This window comes from Periplaneta americana, chromosome 4 (genome assembly GCF_040183065.1).
Source record: "Periplaneta americana isolate PAMFEO1 chromosome 4, P.americana_PAMFEO1_priV1, whole genome shotgun sequence".
NCBI classification, from domain to species: Eukaryota; Metazoa; Arthropoda; class Insecta; order Blattodea; family Blattidae; genus Periplaneta; species Periplaneta americana.
Window position 1 is genome coordinate 182,166,444 of NC_091120.1, and position 27,490 is coordinate 182,193,933.

The window sequence follows — 27,490 nt, forward strand, 5'->3', positions numbered from 1 at the left end:
CATATTAGGCTTCTGTCTCATTCCGAACTTAAGTACTTCCCAATCTCTTTTTACAAAAAACGTCAATTGATTAGAGTATCTTTGTCTTTTATGTTATTTAACAACACTGTATCAACTGAGAGGTTATATAACGTTGGTCGAAATGATGACAATTAATTCATAATAATTATTTCTCCTTATTTCATCACTTGTCTGAAGAACCTCAGCAGTGACATCACTGATTATTTTGTCTTTCAGATTACTTCTTAAAGCAACAGAACCAGTTTTCTCAAAGTTCCTTATCGAATCTTTGTAATTATGAATGGAACATGAGCTTTCTCTTAATTGTTAAGTGTTCTCAATTTTCTCAAACCTTGAGAAAACTCCTATTACTTTCATAACATTAGATAGCAGTAACTTTACATTTTATGACAACCATAGCTCGAAACCTAAAAAATTATTGTAGCAGTACAAAATGGTAACTATAAATATGTAAAAAATAAATTTAAATAAAAAAAACATTGTTTACCAACACAGTGATATTCAACAAAATGGTAATTATGGTAATGCAAAAAACAATATAAAAAACCCATTGTTTACCACCACAGTGATACTAGGGAAATGAAAAAAATAAAAAATAAACCCATTGTTTACGAACACAGTGATATATGGAAATGCAAGAAATAAAAAATAAAATAAAAAAAAACAATGTTTACCAACACAGCGATATGGAAATGCAAAAAATAAAGAATAACATAAAAAATCTACTGCTTACCAACACAATGATGTTCAACAAAATGGTAACTATGGAAATGCAAAAAATAAAGAATAACATAGAAAATCCATTGTTTACCAACACAGTGATGTTCAACAAAATGGTAACTATGGAAATGCAAAAAATAAAGAATAACATAGAAAATCCATTGTTTACCAACACAGTGATGTTCAACAAAATGGTAACTATGGAAATGCAAAAAATAAAGAATAACATAGAAAATCCATTGCTTACCAACACAGTGATGTTCAACAAATTGGTAACTATGGAAATGCAAAAAATAAAGAATAACATAAAAAATCCATTGTTTACCAACACAGTGACGTTCAACAAATTGGTAACTATGGAAATGCAAAAAATAAAGAATAACATAAAAAATCCATTGTTTACCAACACAGTGATGTGCAACAAAATGGTAACTATGGAAATGCAAAAAATAAAGAATAACATAGAAAATCCATTGTTTACCAACACAGTGATGTTCAACAAAATGGTAACTATGGAAATGCAAAAAATAAAGAATAACATAGAAAATCCATTGTTTACCAACACAGTGATGTTCAACAAAATGGTAACTATGGAAATGCAAAAAATAAAGAATAACATAGAAAATCCATTGTTTACCAACACAGTGATGTTCAACAAAATGGTAACTATGGAAATGCAAAAAATAAAGAATAACACAGAAAATCCATTGTTTACCAACACAGTGATGTTCAACAAAATGGTAACTATGGAAATGCAAAAAATAAAGAATAACACAGAAAATCCATTGTTTACCAACACAGTGATGTTCAACAAAATGGTAACTATGGAAATGCAAAAAATAAAGAATAACATAGAAAATCCATTGTTTACCAACACAGTGATGTTCAACAAAATGGTAACTATGGAAATGCAAAAAATAAAGAATAACATAGAAAATCCATTGCTTACCAACACAGTGATGTTCAACAAAATGGTAACTATGGTAATGCAAAAAATAAAAAATCCATTGTTTACCAACACAGTGATGTTCAACAAAATGGTAACTATGGTAATGCAAAAAATAAAAAATCCATTGTTTACCAACACAGTGATGTTCAACAAAATGGTAACTATGGTAATGCAAAAAATAAAAAATCCATTGTTCACCAACACAGTGATGTTCAACAAAATGGTAACTATGGAAATGCAAAAAATAAAGAATAACATAGAAAATCCATTGTTTACCAACACAGTGATGTTCAACAAAATGGTAACTATGGAAATGCAAAAAATAAAGAATAACACAGAAAATTCATTGTTTACCAACACAGTGATGTTCAACAAAATGGTAACTATGGAAATGCAAAAAATAAAGAATAACATAGAAAATCCATTGTTTACCAACACAGTGATGTTCAACAAAATGGTAACTATGGAAATGCAAAAAATAAAGAATAACATAGAAAATCCATTGCTTACCAACACAGTGATGTTCAACAAAATGGTAACTATGGAAATGCAAAAAATAAAGAATAACATAGAAAACCCATTGTTTACCAACACAGTGATGTTCAACAAAATGGTAACTATGGAAATGCAAAAAATAAAGAATAACATAGAAAATCCATTGTTTACCAACACAGTGATGTTCAACAAAATGGTAACTATGGAAATGCAAAAAATAAAGAATAACATAGAAAACCCATTGTTTACCAACACAGTGATGTTCAACAAAATGGTAACTATGGAAATGCAAAAAATAAAGAATAACATAGAAAACCCATTGTTTACCAACACAGTGATGTTCAACAAAATGGTAACTATGGAAATGCAAAAAATAAAGAATAACATAGAAAACCCATTGTTTACCAACACAGTGATGTTCAACAAAATGGTAAGTATGGAAATGCAAAAAATAAAGAATAACACAAAAAAATCCATTGTTTACCAACACAGTGATGTTCAACAAATTGGTAACTATAGAAATGCAAAAAATAAAAAATCCATTGTTCACCAACACAAAATGGTAACTATGGTAATGAAACCAACACAGTGATACTATGGAAATGCAAAAAATTGTGCCCTTTTGCTATTCGTCAATCTGTACCTTCAATAAAGTATTTATGTAAAATTGGGGTGCGATCATCGAGGTCGGTCAATAGTCAAATTGTTTCCAGTACTATCGATAGTTCAGGCGATTACTGATAGCATCCAAAAAAAGATCAATCATAATATTATTGGCCTATACATGCAATGCGACTTTTTCCAATCTGTACCTCCAATAAAGAAGTATTCATGTCAAAATTTGGGTGCAATCATCTATCGATTGTCTTATTCAACCAGAAATCGTTCACATCTCATTCCAGTCTGTGAATCCAAGTATTCTTTTGAATCATAAACGAACGACTCACACGACTCTTCCATTTGCAATCTAGGGTAGAATAAAAACGATGACAGAGTAGGTCCGGAAAGGATAGTCTCTTTATAGTGAGAGTTGAGAGGTTGGATGGTCTCTTTCTGATTGGCTGGAACCAGGTTTTATGATCTTCATTAATGTACAAAATTATGGAAGATAGTGTTCCTTAATTATAATTTATAAACTCAGCCTTATTATCAAGTACATTTTTTTTTTCCATTACATCCCTATTTAATTACTACGCAAATTTCAGGCACGTACTCATTATTTTGCATAATTAACTAAACAAATCCAGTATTTTGTTTCCACTTATCTGTATCTTTTATCACACACCATTCATCCACAACTAAGTTATTTGGCCAGGAAGTATCTGTTTTCACTGGGATCTTCAGTTCCCTCAAAAGGATTGTTATCCAAAACTGGAAACTTAATCAATGAAAGGCGAAAACTACTGGCATTCCAACAAACTGGAAATGGTTATTTTAATGGGAAACTTATCCTTAGAGTAATGGTCACATATGATAGCTAATGTTGGGATTTAATTTAAGGAAAATCATAAAATTGTACCACAATAGTATGTAAGAATAAAATTCTGTAATTCAATTCAGTATATATTATTAAATTAATACTGTAGTTCAGTATGTGTGTAGATATTAATTCAGAAATATATTTAGTTTATAACCAATTACGAAAGTTTATGACTATCGATACTAGCAATAGGACTATCGACTGTAGGATCTATAAGTGGTTCCGAAACATCTGAGCCAGCAAATCTGAAGATGCGATTCATAACTCCACATTATTGCCACTTCTCTAGACCAGTGTTCCGCAACCAGTGTGCCTTCACAAGACAAAAGGTGTGACGCGAAAATTATTTGAAATTAAAATGGTATGTTAACGAAACACACCCAATCCCCGAGTGTGTTGTGTGAAAATCACAGTAATGCTATGGTTCCCAGTAAATTGAAACGACATTTGGTAACAAAACATTCCTCTCTGTCAAACAAAGATGTATATTATTACCATCGCTTGTTGGAACAAAAGGAAAAAACAAGTGACGCTCTTGACGATGTTGGTACAGGTTTCACAAAAGTACAGAAAGTTAGCTATAATGGGTCGTTTGAGATGTTCCCAACTGTATGGCCCTTGCTGACGGCAATAAAATGTTGATAGATTTAATTAAAGAACATTTAGTAATCTTGCATTTCGGAGAGAATGTGTTCAAGATTTTGACTCGGTTCGTGATCCATTCATTGTGGATTCAAAACATCTTCCGAATAATATACTCGTACAAGAGGAACTAGCAGACTTAAAAGCAGACAGAATATTGAAATTAAAACTTCTTGAAGTGTCTTTGGAAACATTTTGGTTGTCAATAAGGAGTGAATACCCGGTTATCTCCAAAATGGCAGTTAATGTTATTGCCAGTTTCAACTACATATATGTGTGAACTGGGCTTCTCGACTTTAACTGAAATTAAAACATCAAAGAGGGAGAGACTCAAATCCATCGATGAAGAAATGAGGCTTGCACAGTTAACAATTCCACCACGGATCAGCCACCTCTGTGCAGCTAAGCAGGCAAAAGTATCATATTGAAGGTGTGAGTAATAGTAATATGCGTTACAAGAGCGGTATGTTGAAGTTTTCATGTTCGAGGAAAAGTTTGAAAAAGCGAAACGTAGTTGAGCTTTTTTAATTTCCGAGAATTGAAAGAAAACATACCGCTCGTGTATCGTAATTATTCTGTGCGAAGATCGTTTATTACATACCTGAAAGAGGAATTTCTAATTAGTTGCAATGAAATCTCCATCTTGGTTTCTCTTCAATGACGGCAAAGTTGCAAAACAAAAATATCTATCTTCAACATTGTTGCTTTAAAATGTTTTCTGTGTTTACTATACTCCAGCAGGCCGTGATATACGTCTGTCTTTTTTTTCCCCCCAGTCTATAAATGCGAACTTAAAACAAACGGCTTCCTTAATGTTACATGCACCACGAATGCAGTAACTTTAGTGGAGTTGCAGAGTTTACTTAATTTTTGCAAATATTTAAAAACAATAATTAACAGCGAAGTTGCAATGGTAAGTTTCCAATTTACAATTATTACTATATTGAACGCCTCTAAAAATAATATGTTAAAAGCCTAAAGCAGTAAAATCAATATGTCACTTAAGCGGTAAGAAGAGGGAAATTGTTATGTGTGTTAGGTTGGGAATACTGAATGTCGAATTTTAGACTTACCGCGTATTGGTTTTGTGCGGAAACCAAGCAAATACGCACGATCTCGCACAAAATTGTTTACTTTAATATTAGTAATAATAATGCGTATTTTCTACAGTGAATTAAAGTTCATAAATTGTTAATAAATGTAATAGTCGATTTCTGTTTTATAATAACGACAATAATAATAATAATAATAATAATAATAATAATAATAATATTTTTAATAATAATATTTATTAATTCTATACACTTGAGCTACATTAGGCATTGCAGCCCGAAAGAGCAGAAGCTCGTGCTTGGGCGCAGTTCAGATCAGTTATACAAAATATATCACAAAATTAAGAGAGTTCATTGAGCACAATCACATTAATAAATGGTAAAATACATACAGCATGTAATAACAGGGTCTATATACAAATAGAAAATACAGAAGTACATGAATATTAGAGTAACAATTTTTAACTCAATTAGCTTAAACAATTAAATAATTAATCTGATTTGTTTCTTAAATCTATGTGTGTTAAGTGTACTTAGCTCAGGGTAAGCTCTAATTAATGTATTATATATTTTGGGTCCAAAATTTCTGCTGTGTTTTAATCCAGCAGTTGTGTGGCATTTGGGAGTATTTAGAAAGAAACTGTAGTTTTGTCTCGTCTGGTATTCATGAGGATCAAATTTAAATTTATTGTGGTTTTTATGGAAGTAAATCAGCAATTTTTGTTTATAAATTTGTTCTAGATCTGATACGCCAAATTCCTGAAAAATTAATTTTGTTGGGTAATCAAAAGGTTTATATAGACAAATTTTGATAATTCTTTTTTGGAGCAGATTTAAAGGACGGAGAGTCGATTTTGCCATTCCTCCCCAACCTAAAATACCATACTGAATTATTGAATTGAATTGATAATAATAATAATAATAATAATAATAATAATAATAATAATAATAATAATAATAATAATAAATTTAATTACATTACGTAATTACTTATATTAACAGAGTCACATCACATGTTTTTGAGGGGATTAATATTTTGGTGTGCCGTGTTGAGTCTAGGCCCATCTAGGGTGTGCCGTGAGTATAAAGAGGTTGCGGAATACTGCTCTAGACCAAGAATACGTGACACAAACATTTGTGGAACATTCTGTACTCGGCTCACATAGTGGGAATGGACCAGGATGTGGACACTTACCTCTAACAAGGTTGTGCAGACTGCAGCCAACTGCAGTGGAAGGGGAGTTGATGTGGGAATGTTGTGACCATCACAATGGCTATCCACACTACTCTGTCCATTACAATGCCCAAGTACAAAAAGCATCAAGTTCAAGCTTGCAAGACCTCGCTTGGCTCATCAGTGACAAAGAAGATAAATAAGACAACAAACAGCTAACTATATTTTCTCTTTTTGCAGTTTAGTCATTTGTTGTTTCACAACAGGTTTGAAGAACTGATAGCTTTAGGATGTTACGTTTTTCATGGTTATGTACAGTAGTGGCAAAAAAACCGGACTGACCCTTGTAGCTGATTTCAGAGCCTTGTTCACTCCAGAGCACGATAGACTGGTAACTAAGACTTTCATGGTTCGAATCCTGCCTGGAAAGGAAACTTTTTTTGGTTCCTTATTCAAATTTATTCCCAATACTTTTCGATTGCTGGTAAAATTCATGTTCTGGGAACAATAAGTCAATTAAGTAGTAAAATATCGCTGCAATCGAAAAGTATTGGGAATAAATTTGAATAAGGAACAAAACAAAAAGTTTCCTTCCCAGGCAGGATTCGAACCACGAAAGTCTTAGTTACCAGTCTATCGTGCTCTGGACTGAACAAGGCTCTGAAATCAGCTACAAGGGTCGGTCCGGTTTTTTTTGCCACTACTGTACTAATGACCAGAACTAAAAACTAATTGGGGGGGGGGGAGCAGATAAAGATGACGCATGTTTTTTTTCATTTACGTTCAATGTGTTTCGTAATAATTCCGTTCTTTTATCATGTTGCAAATAATATTACTGTTCATATGTTTTCTTTTTTTGTTTATTTTACGACGCTTTATCAACTGCGATGATAAAATCTGAGTGAAATGAAGGTGATGATAATGCTAACAAATTGAGTCCAGGATCCAGTGCCAAGAATTACCCAGCATTTGCTTTTAATGGGTTGAGGGAAAACCCCGGGAAAAACCTCAACCAGGTAACTTGTCCCTAACAGGATTTAAACCCGTACTCGGTTGTTTGACTATCAGATATGTTAACCGTTACTTCACAGCAGTGGACTTTATTTTCTTGAACTATTAACGACGACATACTTACTCGCATATGAAATCACTTAATAAGGAATCAAATAAAACGGCCTTTTGTTTAGTAGACTGCTATTCGTATTATGCAAATCTAATCTTTCAGGTAAAGCTTCCTGTAAAGCAGATTTGAATAATTTCAAGGGAAAAATTGTTCCGGGGCCGGGTATCGATCCCGGGACCTCTGGTTGAACGTACAGCGCTCTGCCAACTGAGCTACCCGGGAACTCCACCCGACACCATCTTAACCTTTCCCTTTATATCCACACAACTCGCGTGGGGTGACGAAACGCCAGAGACCCACATCGAGTGCACAGTGTGCACTGCACACAAACTCTGTGTGACTTGAAATTGTGATTTTCTGTTAACGTACACAGTGACGTACATATTATGCAAATCTAATCTTTCAGGTAAAGCTTCCTGTAAAGCAGATTTGAATAATTTCAAGAGAAAAATTGTTCCGGGGCCCTTGAAATTATTCACTCGATGTGGGTCTCTGGCGTTTCGTCAGCCCACGCGAGTTGTGTGGATATAAAGGAAAAGGTTGAGACGGTGTCGGGTTGAGTTCCCGGGTAGCTCAGTTGGCAGAGCGCTGGTACGTTCAACCAGAGGTCCCGGGATCGATACCCGGCCCCGGAACAATTTTCCCTTGAAATTATTGCTATTCGTATGTCTTGAATAACCTCCCAGTTCAAAGCATCATTAAATTAAATATTACTACTAGTTTTCCTACTTACTTTTCCACCACGAAAATCAGGTGGTCTTCTATGGTCTAGTCAATCACCGTTCAATCCAAAGTTCGCTACTTCAATCTCTGGCAGATGGCGATGGATTTTAAAGATGAGGGAAGTAAAGCTCTGGGTTCCTTGTCGTAGATTTACAGCACGTAAAAGATCTCTCCCTAAGAAAGGGTTCCAGGCCTTTTGAATCTCGATGCCCAACAACCTCTAAACTTGCAAGTGTCGTTAAATACACATGTATACGACGCCACATTCAGAAACGTAGTGAACTGAAGGGATTACTTATTCGTGCATAGTGTACTGCAAGTTATTGTTTTTTTTTTTTTTTCTGAATGTTTGATAACACTGAAGGCATTACTCATTTGTGTTGTGTAATGCAAGATATTGTTTTTTTTAACTGTGTGTGAAAAATGAAGGGAATTTGGTAGCATTGGGACTAGCACATGTGTCGTACTATAGTCGCGACGCTGTTATTCCCGGCGTGACTCCTCCTCTTTGCTTACGTCTTAGGAAGTCAAGGCTCTATAAAGTCTAGGTAGGTAATATCGTTCGCTATTTTTGTTCCTTCATTGCCGAGCTACCAGACGAGGGATCTATTTGCCACACCATTAAACATTATCATGTCGTAGCTCCTATGATAATAAATCAAACACACTGTAATTCAGCAAATAATTGAACGCCAAATAACGTCCTCGTGTGCTTTCTGCGAACGCCAACGAAAGAGCCAAAATGGCGGGCGATTATATTAAGTATTTATCCAGCCTTAGGAAATGCATAATTTCTTCATCAGCGAATCACAAGACGCACACGTTTAAATGTAGCCAACCTGCAACGTGATTGGCTGCCGGAAATTAGAGCGACGGGACTATAGTGTACATTCTCAACAGTGTATTCTACATTGAAAATTTAATTACATTAGATTGAAAACTACATATTTCCAACAACTTTCCTCTCCTTTCATTTTCCGCTATCTGCACTAATAACAAACTTCTTTTATATCACCGGACTTTTAATTCACTTTATATGTGCGGAGATTTTATCAGAGTCCGACATGTGGTCAAGGTGGTATTCGTGAATCCAATGCTGACAGGTGGGCCACATTGTCTCAATCCTGACAGAGCCAGATACTATTCCAAACAAGTACCCGATAAGCCCCAGGACCTGGAGCCCTAAGCCCTTCCTATATCAGCATCAGAAACCCGCACTACCCCAAAACTTCACTCGAGCCTATTTTTAACTCATGAAAATGATATATTAAATAAGAATAAAGTGGAGTGTGTCAATGGAACAATATAGGAAAACAGGAGTACCACGAAAAAACATTCTGCAATGTCTGCATTGCGTAATACAAACTGCATCATGACTAGGGTTGCCAACTTTTTTTGAAGAAAATAAGGGAGACTAAGGAGTCGACAAAATGTCACATAGGAAACTAACAAATTATTCGGTTCAGTTACTAAAAAACAACGTTATTCTACACTTTGGCAGCAAGGCTTAGAGTATTTTGAGATAGATTTTGTCTGGCATAATAGTTGAAGTCGACAGCAGTTTTCAGCTCTGATTTGATTAGATGTGTCATGCTCCTTTTCGAACATATGTCCAATTATTGTTCATGAGATAAAAACATCCTCTATGTAAGAGCATTACTATTTGGCAAGCTTAGAACAAAACTCGCCAATTTTTCCAAATTGATAAACATTAACATGATTTGATTTTAAACGGGTGAGCACTAACATTTCTGGCAAGCATTACTTTCTAAACAGGCTGCACATTTTAATGCCTGTCTTGGTCAACAAAATTCATCATATAAATGATCATTCACGGCAAAATCAAATGTTCAGAATAAAAATGTTTATATTATGCAAAAATAAGGGAGAAAAATACTCGAAGACAAGAATAATACGGGAGCCGGGATTCTGTTAAAAATTAGAGGCAAATATGGGAGGGTTGGCAACCCTAATCATGACCTGAACTGGGGATCGAATCTCAGCCGCGTGTATGGAAGACCGGCATGCTAATGCTTAGTCACAGAAGTGGCTACAAGAACATGTGCTCACAAATTGTTTAGTTTATGATTTCTCCATCTTCCTCCCAGACTCAACTTGAGGTAATGAATGCTGTTTCAGTAGTAAAAAATGTACCACTTGAACCACAATACGAGGCAAGTTATGGTCACAGATAAGACGTAAAACTGTAGTTCAAATAAAATTCGAATCTTTCTCTACCAGCTATTGCAAACATGAAATTTCTTTGCTTCTGCCAAGGCTTAATTCAACTCACATAATGTTAATGTTGTTGTTTTCTAATGCCAGGCATTTGACAATAAAGTCATTTGACCTCTTGCACTCTAATATTTTTCAAAGATATTATCATGGTCAGCCACTGAAGCACAGATTGTGAGGTGTTCCGAATCTATTTCTTGGTTTGAATTGCACAATGGGCAGTTAGGGGACTGATATATTCCAATTCTATGCAGACTCACATAACGTGGTTACAAGGAAGGAGAAGAAGGAAGGATTATTTATTTAAAGTAAACAAAATGAAATGTTTATAATAATTTATTCCTGTATTTTTACAATAAAAACTGGTTTAAAAATATTAAATTAACAATGACATATCTTACATTTTGTAATTTTTTTTCCTACCTGAAGAATTTTTGGTCAAAATGACAAAAAAAACTCGACAGGTAGCAATGTCTAACATCAACACTCACACTGAAAGACGCAAGAATACAGCAGGCTGTGCAGGAACTCTGAGCAGTGCGACAATCCTCCTACAGCTGCGTGCATGAAGCAAGTGCAATGTGCATTATTCCAGTGAACGACTCATCCCACATTCCTCCACCACACTCCGAACACAACACCACTCATATTCCATCACTTAAGTTACAAACACATTCTCAATCTTGCCGTCACATTAAGCCTGCTGGAATCATATTGCACACCAAATTAACATAAATTTGTCGAAGTACATAATGTCGACACACAGCTCACAAGTATTTGTAACACCTGTTCTCCATAGTCTTATATTAAATATAACTAGGGGATGGATATTGATTAAAAGTCGTCATCTTATTTTTCACATTAGGACGATGCCTATTAATATAGAAACCTTTCTATGTTAATATCAACGTAAAAAAAGTAATTTTGTATTTTGCGTTTTTTGACGTTTAAGAACTAATAGGTCATTTTTATATTTTTTCGGCATTTTTTTGTCATTTTTAATACTTTGAAGAACTTTTAGATCATTTGGAATGCATTTTACTTTCTTCTTTACCGATAGGGCTGTTAAATAATTTTCTAACCAAATAGGTCAATACTGAATAAGTGAATAACAGTGAGGTTTTACTTTTATAGTTTGGAACAGACTCTAAAGTCCATCCCTCATTCCACTGAAGGCTTCACTTCATACAACGGAAGTAATATAAAATGCTTGACAGCAGCTTAATTTAAGTGAGGACTTTGACCGCTACTGTTCTTTTGTCAGTATGAGGGTGTCTTTAGAATTTATGTTTGGAAGGGGGGAAACTTTCACCATGTCCTGGACAGGACATCTATCAGGTATAAATTAAATATAAATTTAAAAAAAATTATGTATACTTTGAAAACTGGGACAGTCATAATTCAGTATTAAAAAACAACAAAAATTAATTATTTATAAGTAAACTAATTGGAATATCAAAGTGAAAATTTGTATATTGCATGTCCAGATTGTAAGAAATACATGGTAAAAGCTTCAGATTAATTGGTGTAAAAATGTAGAAGTTAAAAATTTCACAGATCCTTAGCCTTAATAACTTTAATTACACAGGCTGCAGTAGGATGTAGTACCGTGAATTGCATACACATAGCATTGTTCTGAGGGGGCTGCAGAAGAAGTCCCTGGGGGAGGGGCAAAAGGACGTTAATCACAAATTCTGTTGGCACTGACTGTTGTGTAGTTGAATCGATAGATAGCACCAATTAGTGACTTGTGATGCAGAAATGTGGTCTTACAGATTTAAAACAATCATCCTACCAATGGAGTGGTGAGCACAATAAGCCTCAAGTTGCGGTGTTAGCATTTGGGTCTCTCCTCCATCAAAGAGAAAGAGAGAAAAAAGTTCTAATTATCCCAAGATACAAGTATTTCAGTCTTAAAAATATGAAAAATTATTATGCTACATTTCCTTCTGGTATCAAAAGGTATATGAAAGGTGAGGTATCCTTGTGCACACTAATGAGCATATGGGAGAAAGAGAGGTAGAAACTATACGGTTTCTGGACTTTGGTATTAGATAGCAACACACACCAGCTGTCTTGTAGGCCCAAGAAAGGTGTGGTGCTCAATCTTTTTAGGAGGTAGAAGGTCGGAAACATTAAGATTTATATGGTAAAGAATGGTTAGAACGGATAAAAATTCTCTCCGGCACCGGACTGAATCCTTCTCAGTTTAAGTTCTACATCTCTGTTCCCTTTGGTGACCTACACTCATGTACTGTCTCAGAATATGTGACAGTGGCACAATGTCCAACACTATGTACATCTGAATAAACTCGACTTATGTTGAAATACTTGAAAGATGTATTAATCATATATTCGGTATAAGAAGTACATAATTGTAAACACGCTGTAAAAAATTCAGCAACAGAAAACAATCCTATGGCGATTTTCTATTAAGACAGGTTCATAATCAATCGGGAACTAGAACCAGAATGAAAACGAGAAGCAGAGGATGTGAATATGAAAATTTTTGATTCACAATAAACCGAGAACGTAGACGACTATGCATATCGATATGAATGTCAATAACAATATGTAAAGTCGATATTACGCATTCTGATGTTATTTGTGTATAATTGACCAATAGCGTTCTCTCATGAGTACAAGGCAGCCAACATAAACACAGGTTAACCAACTTCGAAATTTCAACTGAAACATTTCAAAACATAAACACAGGTTAACCAACTTCGAAATTTCAACTGAAACATTTCATTAGGTACGGTACTATAAATATGCCCATGCATCTTTATTATCACAACCTATTTTAAGTCTACCATAACGTAAAATAATTAGAGAAGAAACATTTGTAATAGATCAAAAATGAACACAACAGTAGTTATTGAATTGAAGCATGAATATGTAGTGTGTAATACAACCAATACAGTAATAAAATATGATTCACTTACGATCGGTGTTCAAAGATGCAGCTATTGAAAGCCACGTATTCTCCTTCATTTTCTCATCTTTATACGAGGCGGCGCTTATCATAAACGTGAGGATTTACCTCAATACTCAATATTAAAATCTCATCAAATAAAACTTGCTCCATGATGCACAGCACAGAACAAAATAATGCATAGGTTATGTCACGGTCTTCTTGTTAAAAAATATACGATGACAAAATAGCTTTTAGATGGCAATAGAATGAATCTAGTGGGCTGTGATCAGAAACGTGAACGCCAAAGTTGAAACTTGGCCAACTCTCCGTTCCCGATACCGGGCTCCGGCAAGCTTTTTGTTAATTGTGAATCTTCACATTTAAATGTACACATTTTAATAGTTCTACCGTTTTCGTTTTCGTTCCGATTCTCGTTTCTGGTTTATTGTGAACCAGCCTTTTGACTGCTAAAGTAGTACATTCTACACCGAGACAAACAATTCCGGTACAATCACCTGAAACACAACCCAATGACTACAACATAAAGTAATACGAGTGACTAGAATATAGATGTGGACGGAATTGTGTCAATACATACACAGGTGCAGGTGAGTCATGCTGCATGCAGGTGTGAGTGAAGGCCACTACTCCGGCAGCAGGTCATCTCCCAGCTCCTCATCCCCAAATTCGTCTTCGACCTGGCCTGGAGGCTTGCGTCCTGCTGATGTGCGGGGTCTCTCTGCAAGAGGACCCAGTGGGTCGCTGTAGCTTGCGTCTGTGGGGAATAAGCGAAACATCATGTTAATATTTCATTAATTATGCTCTTAAGCCTATCCATGTAACATAGATTCAAATGAAAAAGAATGTGATACAGAAAATGTTACTTATAGACATGCAGAACATATAGGACAGATAAACGATCAAATATAGACAGAAAGAAAAGAAGAGTGAGCCAAATATCTTTAAGGACAACAATAAAAAGTGGAATGAAATAGTAATAATGAAGATAGAAAGAGAAGAAAGTAACAACAAAATGGAAGGAATAAAAAGAAAAAGGTAAGACAGAAAGAAAAAAGAAGAGAAATAAGAACACAGGAGGAAAGAAGGAAAAGTGCAAGGGATGAATAGCAGAAAGGGGAAAAAATTAAAAGAGGAATAAAAATGATGAGAAAAGAAAAGAGAGAAATAAAGAAAGAACGAAAGAAAGGAAAAATCCAGACAGAAATGAAAAAAAAAGTAGAGACAAAGTCCCAAAGGAGAAAACGAGGAAGAAAAATAGAAAGGTAGAAAAAATAAAATGGAAAGAAGGAAAGGAAAGACTAGAAAGAGAAATTTTTTTTTTAAGTAGGTTATTTTACGACGCTGTATCAACATCTTAGGTTATTTAGCGTCTGAATGAGATGAAGGTGATAATGAAATAGTAATAATGAAGATAGAAAGAGAAGAAAGTAACAACAAAATGGAAGGAATTAAAAAAAAAGGTAAGACAGAAAGAAAAAAGAAGAGAAATAAGAACACAGGAGGAAAGAAGGAAAGTGCAAGGGATGAATAGCAGAAAGGGGAAAAAATTTAAAGAGGAATAAAACTGATGAGAAAAGAAAAGAGAGAAATAAAGAAAGAACGAAAGAAAGGAAAAATCCAGACAGAAATGAAAAAAAAAAGTAGAGACAAAGTCCCAAAGGAGAAAACGAGGAAGAAAAATAGAAAGGTAGAAAAAATAAAATGGAAAGAAGGAAAGGAAAGACTAGAAAGAGAAAATCTTTTTTTTTAAGTAGGTTATTTTACGACGCTGTATCAACATCTTAGGTTATTTAGCGTCTGAATGAGATGAAGGTGATAATGAAATAGTAATAATGAAGATAGAAAGAGAAGAAAGTAACAACAAAATGGAAGGAATTAAAAAAAAAGGTAAGACAGAAAGAAAAAAGAAGAGAAATAAGAACACAGGAGGAAAGAAGGAAAAGTGCAAGGGATGAATAGCAGAAAGGGGAAAAAATTAAAAGAGGAATAAAAATGATGAGAAAAGAAAAGAGAGAAATAAAGAAAGAACGAAAGAAAGGAAAAATCCAGACAGAAATGAAAAAAAAAGTAGAGACAAAGTCCCAAAGGAGAAAACGAGGAAGAAAAATAGAAAGGTAGAAAAAATAAAATGGAAAGAAGGAAAGGAAAGACTAGAAAGAGAAAATCTTTTTTTTTAAGTAGGTTATTTTACGACGCTGTATCAACATCTTAGGTTATTTAGCGTCTGAATGAAATGAAGGTGATAATGCCGGTGAAATGAGTCCGGGGTCCAGCATCAAAAGTTAGTTACCCAGCATTTGCTCATATTGGGTTGAGGGAAAACCCCAGAAAAACCTCAACCAAATAACTTGCCCCGACCAGGATTCAAACCTGGGCCACCTGGTTTTGCGGCAGATGCACTAACCATTACTCCACAGGTGTGGACAAGAGGAAATCAAAATGAAACAAAGGGGAAAAATATTAAACAAGGAAAAGGAAACGAAAGAAGAAAAGATAAAATGAAGTATAAATACAAAAAACTGAAAAAAAGAAGAAAAAATGGAAAATGAAGAAACATGAAATAAGGAAAGAAAGAGCTAAATATGGAAACAAAAATTTAAAGGTGGGAAGAGGAAAGGAAATGAAATAAAGAAAGAAATCGTGAAATATGGAAAAAAATTAAATAAGGATAGAAAGCATTAAATATGGAAAGAAGAAAATGAAGTAGGGAAACAAAAGATAAGAGGAGAGAAAAGAAAAGATAAGATATAGAAAGTAAAAATGAAATAAGGAAAGCAAACGTAAAGAAAGAAAAAATTATATATGGAAAGCCAAATTAAATTAGGGAAGAAAAAATTACATAACGAAAGAAAACATTAAAAATGGAAAGAAAATATGAGGAAAAAACAGATATAGGATCAAATAATGAAGAAAACATGAACTGTGGGGATAGATCAAATAAGAAAACAAAAGAAAAGGGAAGAAAAAAGAAAACTGTACATATGGAAAGAAAAAATGAAATAAGAAAAGAAAAGATAAAGTAGGAAAAAATGAAGTATGAGGAAACAATGAAATCTGAAAAGAAAAATGCAATAAGTAAAGAAGAATAAGGAAAGAAAAGAAATGAAATACGGAAAAATTAAATAATGAAAGAAAAATGAAATAGGGGGGGGGGGGAATGTCTTCTTCAATAAGGAAATAAACAAATAAGGAGAGAAAAATTGACTATATAAATAAAAACAAAACATCAAAAGAAAAAATGAAATACGGAAGGAAATAAAGAAAGAAAGGCAGGAGAAAGAAAAGACAAACAGAAAACAAACGAAATAAATAAGGAAAAAAGGGAAGAAAGAAGGAAGAAAGGGAGAAAGCTGGAAAGGCAGGAAAAATGGGGAGGAAACAAAAAGGATAATACAAAGAGAGAAAATGGGTGGAAAATGGAAAAGAAACAAGAAGAAGGAATGAAAGAATGGAAAAAAAGAAAAGGAATTAAGAAAGAAACAAATTTTGTAATTGTTGTTGTTTTCTAATGCCAGGCGTTTGACAATAAAGTCATTTGACCTCTTGCACTCCAATATTTTTCAAAGATATTATCATGACCAGCCACTGAAGCACAGATTTTGAGGTGTTCCGAATCCATTTCTTGGTTTGAGTTGCACAATGGGCAATTAGGGGACTGATATATTCCGATTCTATGCAGGTGTTTGGCCAAACAATCATGGCCTGTTGCCAATCTAAATGCAGCTACAGACGATTTTCGTGGTAAATCGGGAAAATTTTGTAATTATAAGGTACCTTAAGATTTTCAGTCAGATTGAAAAACTTAATCCATTAAGGACAATAATTTCAGTATTGTAGTTGCATGGAACTCACCGACATCTCTGTGAAGATTTGTAGGACTGTAGGATTCATTTGCTTCCAGCAATGCCAGCTTGTGTAACCTCGACACCTGCGGGGGCACCGGTGGGCTACTGCGTGTGCCTGCAGACAGCTGTGGGGAGTCACTGAGGGGACTGTTCAGACCTCCGCGGGACGAACGACCACTTCCACTCCTCAGAGACCCTGTGATGTCAACATTGGCATAAATCTCAATGGAAAGAGATTAATGCAAAGCAGCTCACTATCTTCTTGTACAACAATATTTTAAACCTGATGAGATGTTCATTAATATCATGTACCAACCTGGTCTGCTGCTACCGATCCTCTCCCGCACTTCCTTTGCTTTCTCTGCTTTCTTCAGCTCTAGTGCATATTCAGTGGCTTCCTTAAGCCCTAGATCACTGCACAGACGGATGAGAAACTTCAGACCTGTCAAATAAAATTATTCATGTTGAAATACAACATAAAGAATTTTGATTACTGTGACACTCTCTACGATGAAATTATTGGGGATCATCAGTGTGGTTTAAGGTGTAATAGATCAACTACTGACCAGATATTTTGTATTCGACAGATAATGGAGAAAAAATGGGAGTATAAGTGTACAGTGCATCAGTTATTCATAGATTTCAAAAAGGCATATGACTCGGTTAAGAGAGAATTTTTATATGATATTCTTATTTAATTTGGTATTCCCAAGAAACTAGTTCGATTAATTAAAAATGTGTCTTAGTGAAACGTACAGCAGAGTTCGTATAGGTCAGTTTCTGTCAGATGCGTTTCCAATTCACTGTGGGCTAAAGCAAGGAGACGCACTATCACCTTTACTTTTTAACTTTGCTCTAGAGTATGCCATTAGGAAAGTCCAGGATAACAGAGAGGGTTTGGAATTGAATGGGTTACATCAGCTGCTTGTATATGCGGATGACGCGAATATGTTAGGAGAAAATCCACAAACGATTAGGGAAAACACAGGAATTTTACTGGAATCAAGTAAAGAGATAGGTTTGGAAGTAAATCCCGAAAAGACAAAGTATATGATTATGTCTCGTGACGAGAATATTGTACGAAATGGAAATATAAAAATTGGAAATTTATCTTTCGAAGAGGTGGAGAAGTTCAATTATCTTGGAGCAACAGTAACAAATATAAATGATACTCGGGACGAAATTAAACACAGAATAAATATGGGAAATGCCTGTTATTATTCCAGTGAGAAGCTTTTATCATCCAGTCTGCTGTCAAAAAATCTGAAAGTTAGAATTTATAAAACAGTTATATTATCGGTTGTTCTTTATGGTTGTGAAACTTGGACTCTCACTTTGAGAGAGGAACATAGGTTAAGGGTGTTTGAGAATAAGGTTCTCAGGAAAATATTTGGGGCTAAGAGGGATGAAGTTACAGGAGAATGGAGAAAGTTACACAACACAGAACTGCACGCATTGTATTCTTCACCTAACATAATTAGAAACATTAAATCCAGACGTTTGAGATGGGCAGGGCATGTAGCACGTATGGGCGAATCCAGAAATGCATATAGAGTGTTAGTTGGGAGGCCGGGGGAAAAAAGACCTTTAGGGAGCCCGAGACGCAGATGGGAAGATAATATTAAAATGGATTTAAGGGAGGTGGGATATGATGATAGAGAATGGATTAATCTTGCTCAGGATAGAGACTGGTGGCGGGCTTATGTGAGAGCGGCAGTGAACCTCCGGGTTCCTTAAAAGCCAGTAAGTAAGTAAGTGACACTCTCTACACTGACCTTAACATGAGACTGACAGACAGACTACAGCGTGTTCATAATGCATGTGTTTGATTTATTTGCAACGTCCGTAGATCTGACCGTATCACACCTTCACTAAATATGCTGTCCTGGGCCCGTCTCAAAGAGCGAAGAACTATTCACTCTCTCACTTTACTCTTCAATATTCTTCAAACCTCTAACCCTAGCTACCTAGCTTCTCGTTTTCAACATTTGTCCTCATATCGCGAAATAGATACTCGCTCACAACACCATATCACACTCTCCATTCCTAAACACAGAACATCCTTCTACTCTTCATCTTTCAAGGTCTCTGCAGCTCATCTCTGGAACTCTCTACCACAACATGTCAGAGACTGTCGGACATTGTCTAGTTTCAAAAATAAATTAAAATTGCACTTTTTCAATTCAGATTCTTTTCAGTTATAAGCCCTTTTCTCTGCGATAGTTTTGTAAAAATTTAGGCTATATATTTCTTTCCTTCCTTTCCCCTTTTTGTTCTCTTTATCAGCCAAGAAATTTATTATCATAGCCTTTTTATTGTGAATTTTATTTAATATTCGTATTTTTCTTTTTTATTATTATTTTATTACATTCCATTTTGTTATATTCTATCTTACGTTGCTTTTACTATATTCTAATGTATTTTACTTTCTTTTTTCTATTATTGTATTATTTTCATGTTGTTCAGTGTAGATTTTATTATGCTATTATTATTATTATTATTATTATTATTATTATTATTATTATTATTATTATTATTAAAGAGGAAATTGGGAAGACCACACAAGCGCTGGCATGAGACTGCAACAGATCCTGCAGGGTCTAATACGTGAGGGATATGATGATGATGATTATTATTATTATTATTTTTGTAATATGTTAGTATTCTGTTCTTTAACTTTTTGTTAAATTTTAACCGCCTTTATACTTTGTGACCCTGGTAGAGTTAAGAGAAGGCCCTATGGCTTTAACTCTGCCAGTATAAATAAAGAATTATTATTATTATTATTATTATTTTTTTTGTAATATGTTATTATTCTGTTCTTTAACGTTTTGTTAAATTTTAACCGCCTTTATACTTTGTGACCCTGGTAGAGTTAAGAGAAGGCCCTATGGCTTTAACTCTGCCAGTATAAATAAAGAATTATTATTATTATTATTATTATTATTATTATTATTATTATTATTATTATTATTATTATTAAAGAATTGAAGAGCTTCCTCCCCTCCCAAAAAAAATTAAAATAAAAGTTCTGTTTTCCCTCGAAACTCACTTCCATGAAGCAAATAACGAGCTAGAAATATGACAATTTCACGCAAAACAAGTCCAAGCCCAATTTCTATCGAAACACTTTAAATCCGTCCTGCATATTTGCAGGAAACTGAAGTCTTTTGCACCCTCACAATTGTTCAGAAAACAGAAGTCCTTCGTACGATGCGCATTTGTTCAGAAAACAGTTGAGTATGAAGATGGCCACTGCCAGCCAAGATAATATGAAGAATGACAAAGGTTTTCATAGTGACAAATTGGAGGTTACAAGTGAAATAGACACAGACACTGGCAATTCAGATTATTGGCCAGAAGATATGCAGGAGATAGCAAGCGAGTATGGGTTGACTCAAAGTATTACATGGTTCTACGTACTGCTAGCAGTTTCGCTCTGTTACTCTCAGATGTTCGTGGTTGACTCTAGGGCAGTAGGTAGCATCTTGTTGCATGCATGTCGAGGTGCATGATGAGAATTTTGTATAAATGTAAGGTATAAATTTACAAACACCAATATGTTTTGAACTGTTCATGGAATTTTGGTCAATAAAAAGCATCACACACAATTTATATTAACTTATTTCTTTAAAAATGGTACTATTTAAAACGTAGATTTAAACTGAGGATTATTATTTTACCTATGCTGAAAACATATATGTGTGTATAGCAGTAAGAAACCATCAGGAAATCCAGCATAAATCGATACAGCATCCACAATCTTTTGTCCTTCCCGTCAAATTACTGAAAATGGACTTAACACGTTTTGGGAAAAAGCTCTTCAATTATTGAACAATATACAGTATTAATAGTTATTTATGGTACTTGTGAGGTAAGTGTATCTTTATTGCGCGAGTGGAAAGATTTAAGCACGAGGCGTCAGCCGAGTGCTTAAATTACACGAGCGCAATAAAGATCACGCTCACAAGTACCATACGTAATTTTATCCAGGACTATAACGAAAAATTCTGTTTTATAAAAGAACATATGTTGAAAATAAGTCATCATGGATTTTAGAATCGATACGTGTACTAGGTAGGTTATGATATAGGAGGCCACGATTAGTGAAGAATGGTATCTAAGGCATTGAATAAATAACAAATTATAATTAATTATATAATTTTAATATATATATTTTTTTCATTTTAAACATGTATTTTCGTCTTTTTGAAGTTTCAGGGATTATTTAGACGTGTTCACGGGACTAATGTGATTAAAATAATTTCACATTTTACTTCTGTAAACTTAAGAGGAATATTAAAATGTAATTAATCATCGTGTCTGTTTAGCGTGTTGATATAAAATCCTATAAACGCAACTTGGTAGGTTCAAGTCTCCTCGCCTCCCAAAAGGTAAATTATTACTAATTTTTAAAAAAATACGTATTAGATATGAATGCAATGCACAAATTACGACGTAGTAGATAGAGAAAAGAGAAGGAGATTGAGTGTATGTATATTTAAGAAATTCATTGCATGGTAAAACAAATTCAAATGCTAAATAAAAAAGTGGTCTTCCAATGGATCCCGGCCCACTGCGGACTGAACGGTAACGAGAAAGCAGATATGTTAGCAAAGAAAGGAACTTATATCAACTTAAAAACAAATTTCAAGTTCCCATATGAATCAATAAAGCGAGTCATAAAAAGAATAAGTTACAGCAAACAGGCAAAACATCAAAATTCAAAATGGAAAGAATCATTCAAAGATCCAAAACTAATTCCTGATCTACCTCGAAAATCTGCTGTGGCCATGTTTAGATTGATTACTGGTCATGATTGCCTCAGTAAACACCTCCATCGTATTGGAGTACTGAATTCACCTAAATGCTTACTGTGCACCAGAGAAGAGGACATGGAGATGGAGCACCTGGCTAATTGTGAAACTCTTAGGACATTTGTGGACCTTCCATCAAAATATTGGGAAGCAAGAAGGATGATGACTTCATTGTTAAATCCAGAGCATTAGATACACATATTTAAGAAATAGTAATAAAGAAGTAGAGGTAGTGACATCTAGTAACTAATATATTAACTTCTTGAGTAATAGTTCAATGGAAAAGTATACGTGTGTGCCCGGGTACTAGGAAAATACTAATGAACTGTGAGATAAAGTTCAAACTGTGAGGTAAAATCTTTACAAACGCAAAAGTATTTAGTAAAGGCATGTTTTTCGTTATGGTCATGGATAAAATACATTATAAAGAGACTATTTTGTAATGAAGCGCTTGCAGAACCTAATTAAAAACACTATTTTGTTTGGACCAATTTTACATTGCTATGAAACAAAATGAATTGCGTGTATGAATTTGAATAAATTTGCTATTGGGCGTGCGCACGCACATATGCACACACAAATGTTTATGTGCACTACTGAGAACGTCTGCTAATGAGAAGTTACTATTATAAACTTGCTACAAAAGAAAGAACATCACTGAAGCACTTTATTGGGAAGTTAGACAAAGAATGATGCAAATCAACTCTTAATTGCCATTCGACAACAACACATTACTTTTTCCATGTAAGTCACAAATTTCAATAATTTGATGTTACATTCTTTTCCTGGGGAAGTCTTCAATTATGAATTCATGATACTTACATTCAATGTTCTCTGGAAAGCGAGCGTGAATATCTTTGTATGCCTGTAAAGCCTGATGATAGTTTCCACTTCTCCGATGACAGGAAGCTGCCATGAGTTGCCACTTCACGTCATTAGGCTGCATAAGAGCTGCCCGTTCAAAGTAACCCAGTGCCTTTTCAGCCACTTGATGCTCGATGAAATATGAGCCTAACCAGTCCAGCACTTCCAAGTTCGATGGATAGTACCGGAAAGACTGAAACAAGCAACTTCGTAAGTTTCTTTATGTAATGATGTGATGAAAATACAGTGTTAAATTAAAAGTAACACTTACATCATAGTGATATTGGTAGGCTTGCTGCTTATCTCCATCATGATCGTACATTTCCGCCATCTTGTGTAGAACACCCGGGTCAGTTGGCACAATTCCAAGAAGTTGAAGGTACCTAAAAGCATACAAAAATTGATCAAATGTAACGCACATTTTAAATAAACCAATATTTACTGGCACAGGTCAGAAAATAAATATATACTGGGTGTTTATTTCAAAGTGTGTCATGACGTCACTGTTGTGAGTCAACGATTTCAAGCGAGTTTCAGCTTTTATGTCAGAGAAGTTGCCTATTAATCAAGGCTTTCAATCTGAAGTTAAGAACGTGTATGGTATAATTTGAACGTTGTAGCAACAGATGGCGGTCTGTACGGTCTGTGTGCTACCATAACCTCTTTCGAACTGTGTTTTGCGCAGGCAAGTCGTACACAGGGTATAGGCTCATTCACAATGAAAATTAACCATAACGGAAGCGTTACCTTAAAAATGTAAACGTAACGGTAAAATCAAGAACATTCACGATAGGAACATAAACATAACCGCTAAGATACTTGGTAACCATGGAAACATAACGACGCCATTTCCTCATTATTCTGTCGTATACATCAGCGCTCCATGATTGTGTACTGTTTGCAAATCACGTAAGCATAAGCATGAAAGTTTGGAGTTTGCAAACTTTCATATTAACGTCTAACAGCAATGTTTATGTCAATATTTATGTGAATCATTGTGGATGATCTCATTTGATAACCTGGCCGCAAACTTCTGTGTTTGTGTTACGGTTATGTTTAAATTTAATTGTGAATGGGACTTATTTGTTATCATCGGTTGTGTATGGCAACATTCCACAACACAAATCAAATGCTCCGTGTCCATGTTGACCGTCGAAGTTAATGTCAACAAATACGCAAGTAATCGTCTTAAACCTCTCCCCATATCCCGACAGTAACAAAAAAACTCATCTCAGTACGTGTTTCCAAACAGTTCACATTCCTGGCACTACCGGCATTACCATACGTATCGGTAAGTACTCTTCAGAATGAACGCAGTACTTGCTAGGCAACTTCTCTGGCACATAGGTAATATGCCTCTGCAGAAGTGTAGGAAGATTGAATTCTCTAGGCTCATCGACTAGCCACATGACGACATACAACGAGCCAAGACACACTTTGAACTGAACACGCAGTATTCTTTCCATTGTCAATTCTTTACAAAATACCATCACTATCAACAATCGACAGGCCTGTGTAGGTCCTGACCTACTTCAAAAATATTCTCCATTCTAACACTCTTTCGTATTTTCAGCCAGTTTTCTCAAGTTCCTCTCCCCAAGAAATTCAGTATCCTAATCTACTAACACTATTTCACATCATTAATATGTATTTCTGTATTTGTATAAGTTAAATTGTAGAAATTAAAATTGTATTATTTCTATGTCAATTTAACCCTACGTTCTAAAGCTGTTTTTTTTCTTGTAATTATATCTATCATTGCTAAGTGTGTGTGGATTACTTCCTAAGCACGATACTCCTTCAAGGATGAACCAGAATATGACTTACATTTATATGTGTATAAGTGAAAGTCTCAGCAATCTTCTATGCCACATCAATAAATTTATGAATGTAGTTATATTGTCAAGACTCCAAAGCAGCTATTCTATCAATAGTCTCTAAACACACACCTTCATCTCAAACAGCAGAAATAACTAAAATGCTCTCTCAATTAATATCACTCAATAAAAGAATTGTATTCCAATGGATACCATCCCATTGTGGAATCCTGGGAAACGAGAATGCGGATGCATTAGCAAAGAAGGGCAGCACTGCTACTTACAGACCTGTTACTAATCTACGTATTACTCTGTGAAAAGATTTATTAAATCTACATACTTAGACTTCAACAAACAAAATTTGACAACACAATCTCAAGGGAAAAAATGGAACTCTCTGCATCATAATCCACAGTTAATTCCCGATTTACCACGAAAATCGCCTGTAGCTTCATTTAGATTGGCAACAGCCATGATTGTTTGGCCAAACACCTGCATATAATTGGAATATATCAGTCCCCTAACTGCCCATTGTGCAACTCAAACCAAGAAATGGATTCGGAACACCTCAAAATCTGTGCTTCAGTGGCTGACCATGATAATATCTTTGAAAAATATTGGAGTGCAAGAGATCAAATGACTTTATTGTCAAATGCCTGGTATTAGAAAACAACAACATTTATATGTGTATAAATGTTTTTTACTAGCAATAAATTATCCTTATTTATTTATCCCAGACCTGACCGGGACTCGAACCTGGGCCGCCTGCATGACAGCCCGGAGGTCTGACCACTCAGCCGCCATCTTTGCCATGTTACATTTAAGCAGTAGTAACTCATTATGTTCACAAAAATCGAAAACGCAGTAACTTCCCACTTACGTTTCTGTATTGACTGTTCTCATTTCACACTCTGCCAGAGATAAATATAGCAAAATGACTTAACAAGCTCTGAGAAAACATTTTATAAACTGGCATGAAGTTCGTATCTAAGGACTTAATATGTGGTTACAGCAATCAATGTGTATTGCATTGTCACTTAACTTTCGTTGACCTGCATTATCAAGACAAGCAGTGCAATGCAGCCTTGTCCAGCTGAACTGGTTTTTTCCATCATGCATGTGGAGATGTCGATGATACGTCATCCACAGCCTCAAATATGGAACATTGTTAGTCTTCTTGAACTCCATAATATTTCTCAATAAAATACGGTGACATAGATGTCAACACAATGGTCATGAAATAAGTCCGTCAAACAAAAACAAATTAGTAAGGTCTCACAATTTTTATCTATTTAACACCTACAAACGTTTTTTCATTTGATTCTCTCTAACATTTCTGTTTTTTATTTCTCATATAAACGGTTTTCTGTACAAAAATAGCTCGTTACCATTTAAGTCATATGATACATGTATAACAGTGTTGCCTTGTGCAAGATCAGACATTTAATTTTCGAGTCATGTGATGTAATGATGGATAAATCATTGACTCATGAAAGAGAAAACTAAGGTGTTCCAAGAAAACCTGTCCCAATACCATTTGGTCTTGCTGGATTTTGAATCCAAATCTCCATAGATGATGTACATTATTGTTCTACACTTCTGCTACATTCGAATTTACTGAAATTGCAGAATTTCGAACAAATACAGTAAAACCCCGTTTTTATGGAATTTCCATTTTTAAGGAATAACCTATTAAGTCCCAGCCAAATTATGATGATAATAATAATAATAATAATAATAATAATTAATGTAGAATTCCTTGTATCCGGCAACTGTGGGACAAAGTCAGTACTGGATAACTGATTTTGTCGGATAATTGGAAAATACATTTATAGATTTGTAAAGACATACCGTACTGCACGAACATTTTTTTCCATGTTGAAATCTAGTAATTTTCATATAGATATTTAAAAATAAAGTTTTGAAATACGTTTATTTTTAGTATTAGGCATAAATATAGTAATGTACATTCATCAATTCATAATTATTGTAATACATAATAACGTAACCTTATGACAATTTTAAATAACAGTCATGTGATGTGAAGATCAGTGTAGCCAACGTCGCAACTATGAAGATGAAATGGCGCTCGATGATTTGACACTCTTTAACATATCTCTAACATCTTCTTGTTTATATATACTATCCTTCACTTGAATGAAACTTTAAGCGCTGTAGGAACAGAGAATTTCACACTTTCCCATTTAGACTCGTCCAACACACCTTTGAGATGGGAAAGTTCAAGTAGTAAATTTAAAGATATCGTCTCTGCGCATTGTTTGCAAGTCTGAGTGACAGCTTACCGATGCTACCCGATCTATCCAGGGACATAACGGAGTTTTCTGTCTATGTTTTCACATGTGAACAATGTAAAGAGTAAACAATATGCGGCATGTGCAGTCCACGAAAACCACTCACATCTTCGTCCTACTCTTCCCTGTCGCATGAATGACTTTTTTTGGCCTAGCCAAAAGTGCCGTTGTTTTGGTAATTTGGGTGCAGGATACGAGGGATTTTACTGTAATAATAATAATAATAATAATAATAATAATAATAATAATAATAATAATAATAATAATAATAATAATAATAATG

At 34.7% G+C, this 27,490-nt stretch overlaps 2 protein-coding genes across 2 annotated transcripts in view; both read right to left on the bottom strand.

Moving 5' to 3' along the window:
• The window catches only part of LOC138698498 (hexokinase-1-like), a 224,401-nt gene extending 210,103 nt beyond the window's left edge, over positions 1 to 14,298 (bottom strand). The window contains exon 1 of the mRNA XM_069824465.1: positions 14,130 to 14,298. Within this exon, the coding sequence (XP_069680566.1) occupies positions 14,130 to 14,155 (26 nt within the window). The 5' untranslated portion in view covers positions 14,156 to 14,298. The remainder of the gene's footprint in view (positions 1 to 14,129) is intronic.
• nompB (intraflagellar transport protein 88-like protein nompB) overlaps positions 11,588 to 27,490 on the bottom strand; it is a 40,542-nt gene continuing 24,639 nt past the window's right edge. The window contains exons 12-16 of the mRNA XM_069824464.1: positions 23,350 to 23,461; positions 23,037 to 23,271; positions 17,714 to 17,839; positions 17,405 to 17,593; positions 11,588 to 14,306 (exon numbers count right to left, since the gene is read on the bottom strand). Coding sequence (XP_069680565.1) covers positions 14,176 to 14,306; positions 17,405 to 17,593; positions 17,714 to 17,839; positions 23,037 to 23,271; positions 23,350 to 23,461 — 793 coding nt within the window. The 3' untranslated portion in view covers positions 11,588 to 14,175. The remainder of the gene's footprint in view (positions 14,307 to 17,404; positions 17,594 to 17,713; positions 17,840 to 23,036; positions 23,272 to 23,349; positions 23,462 to 27,490) is intronic.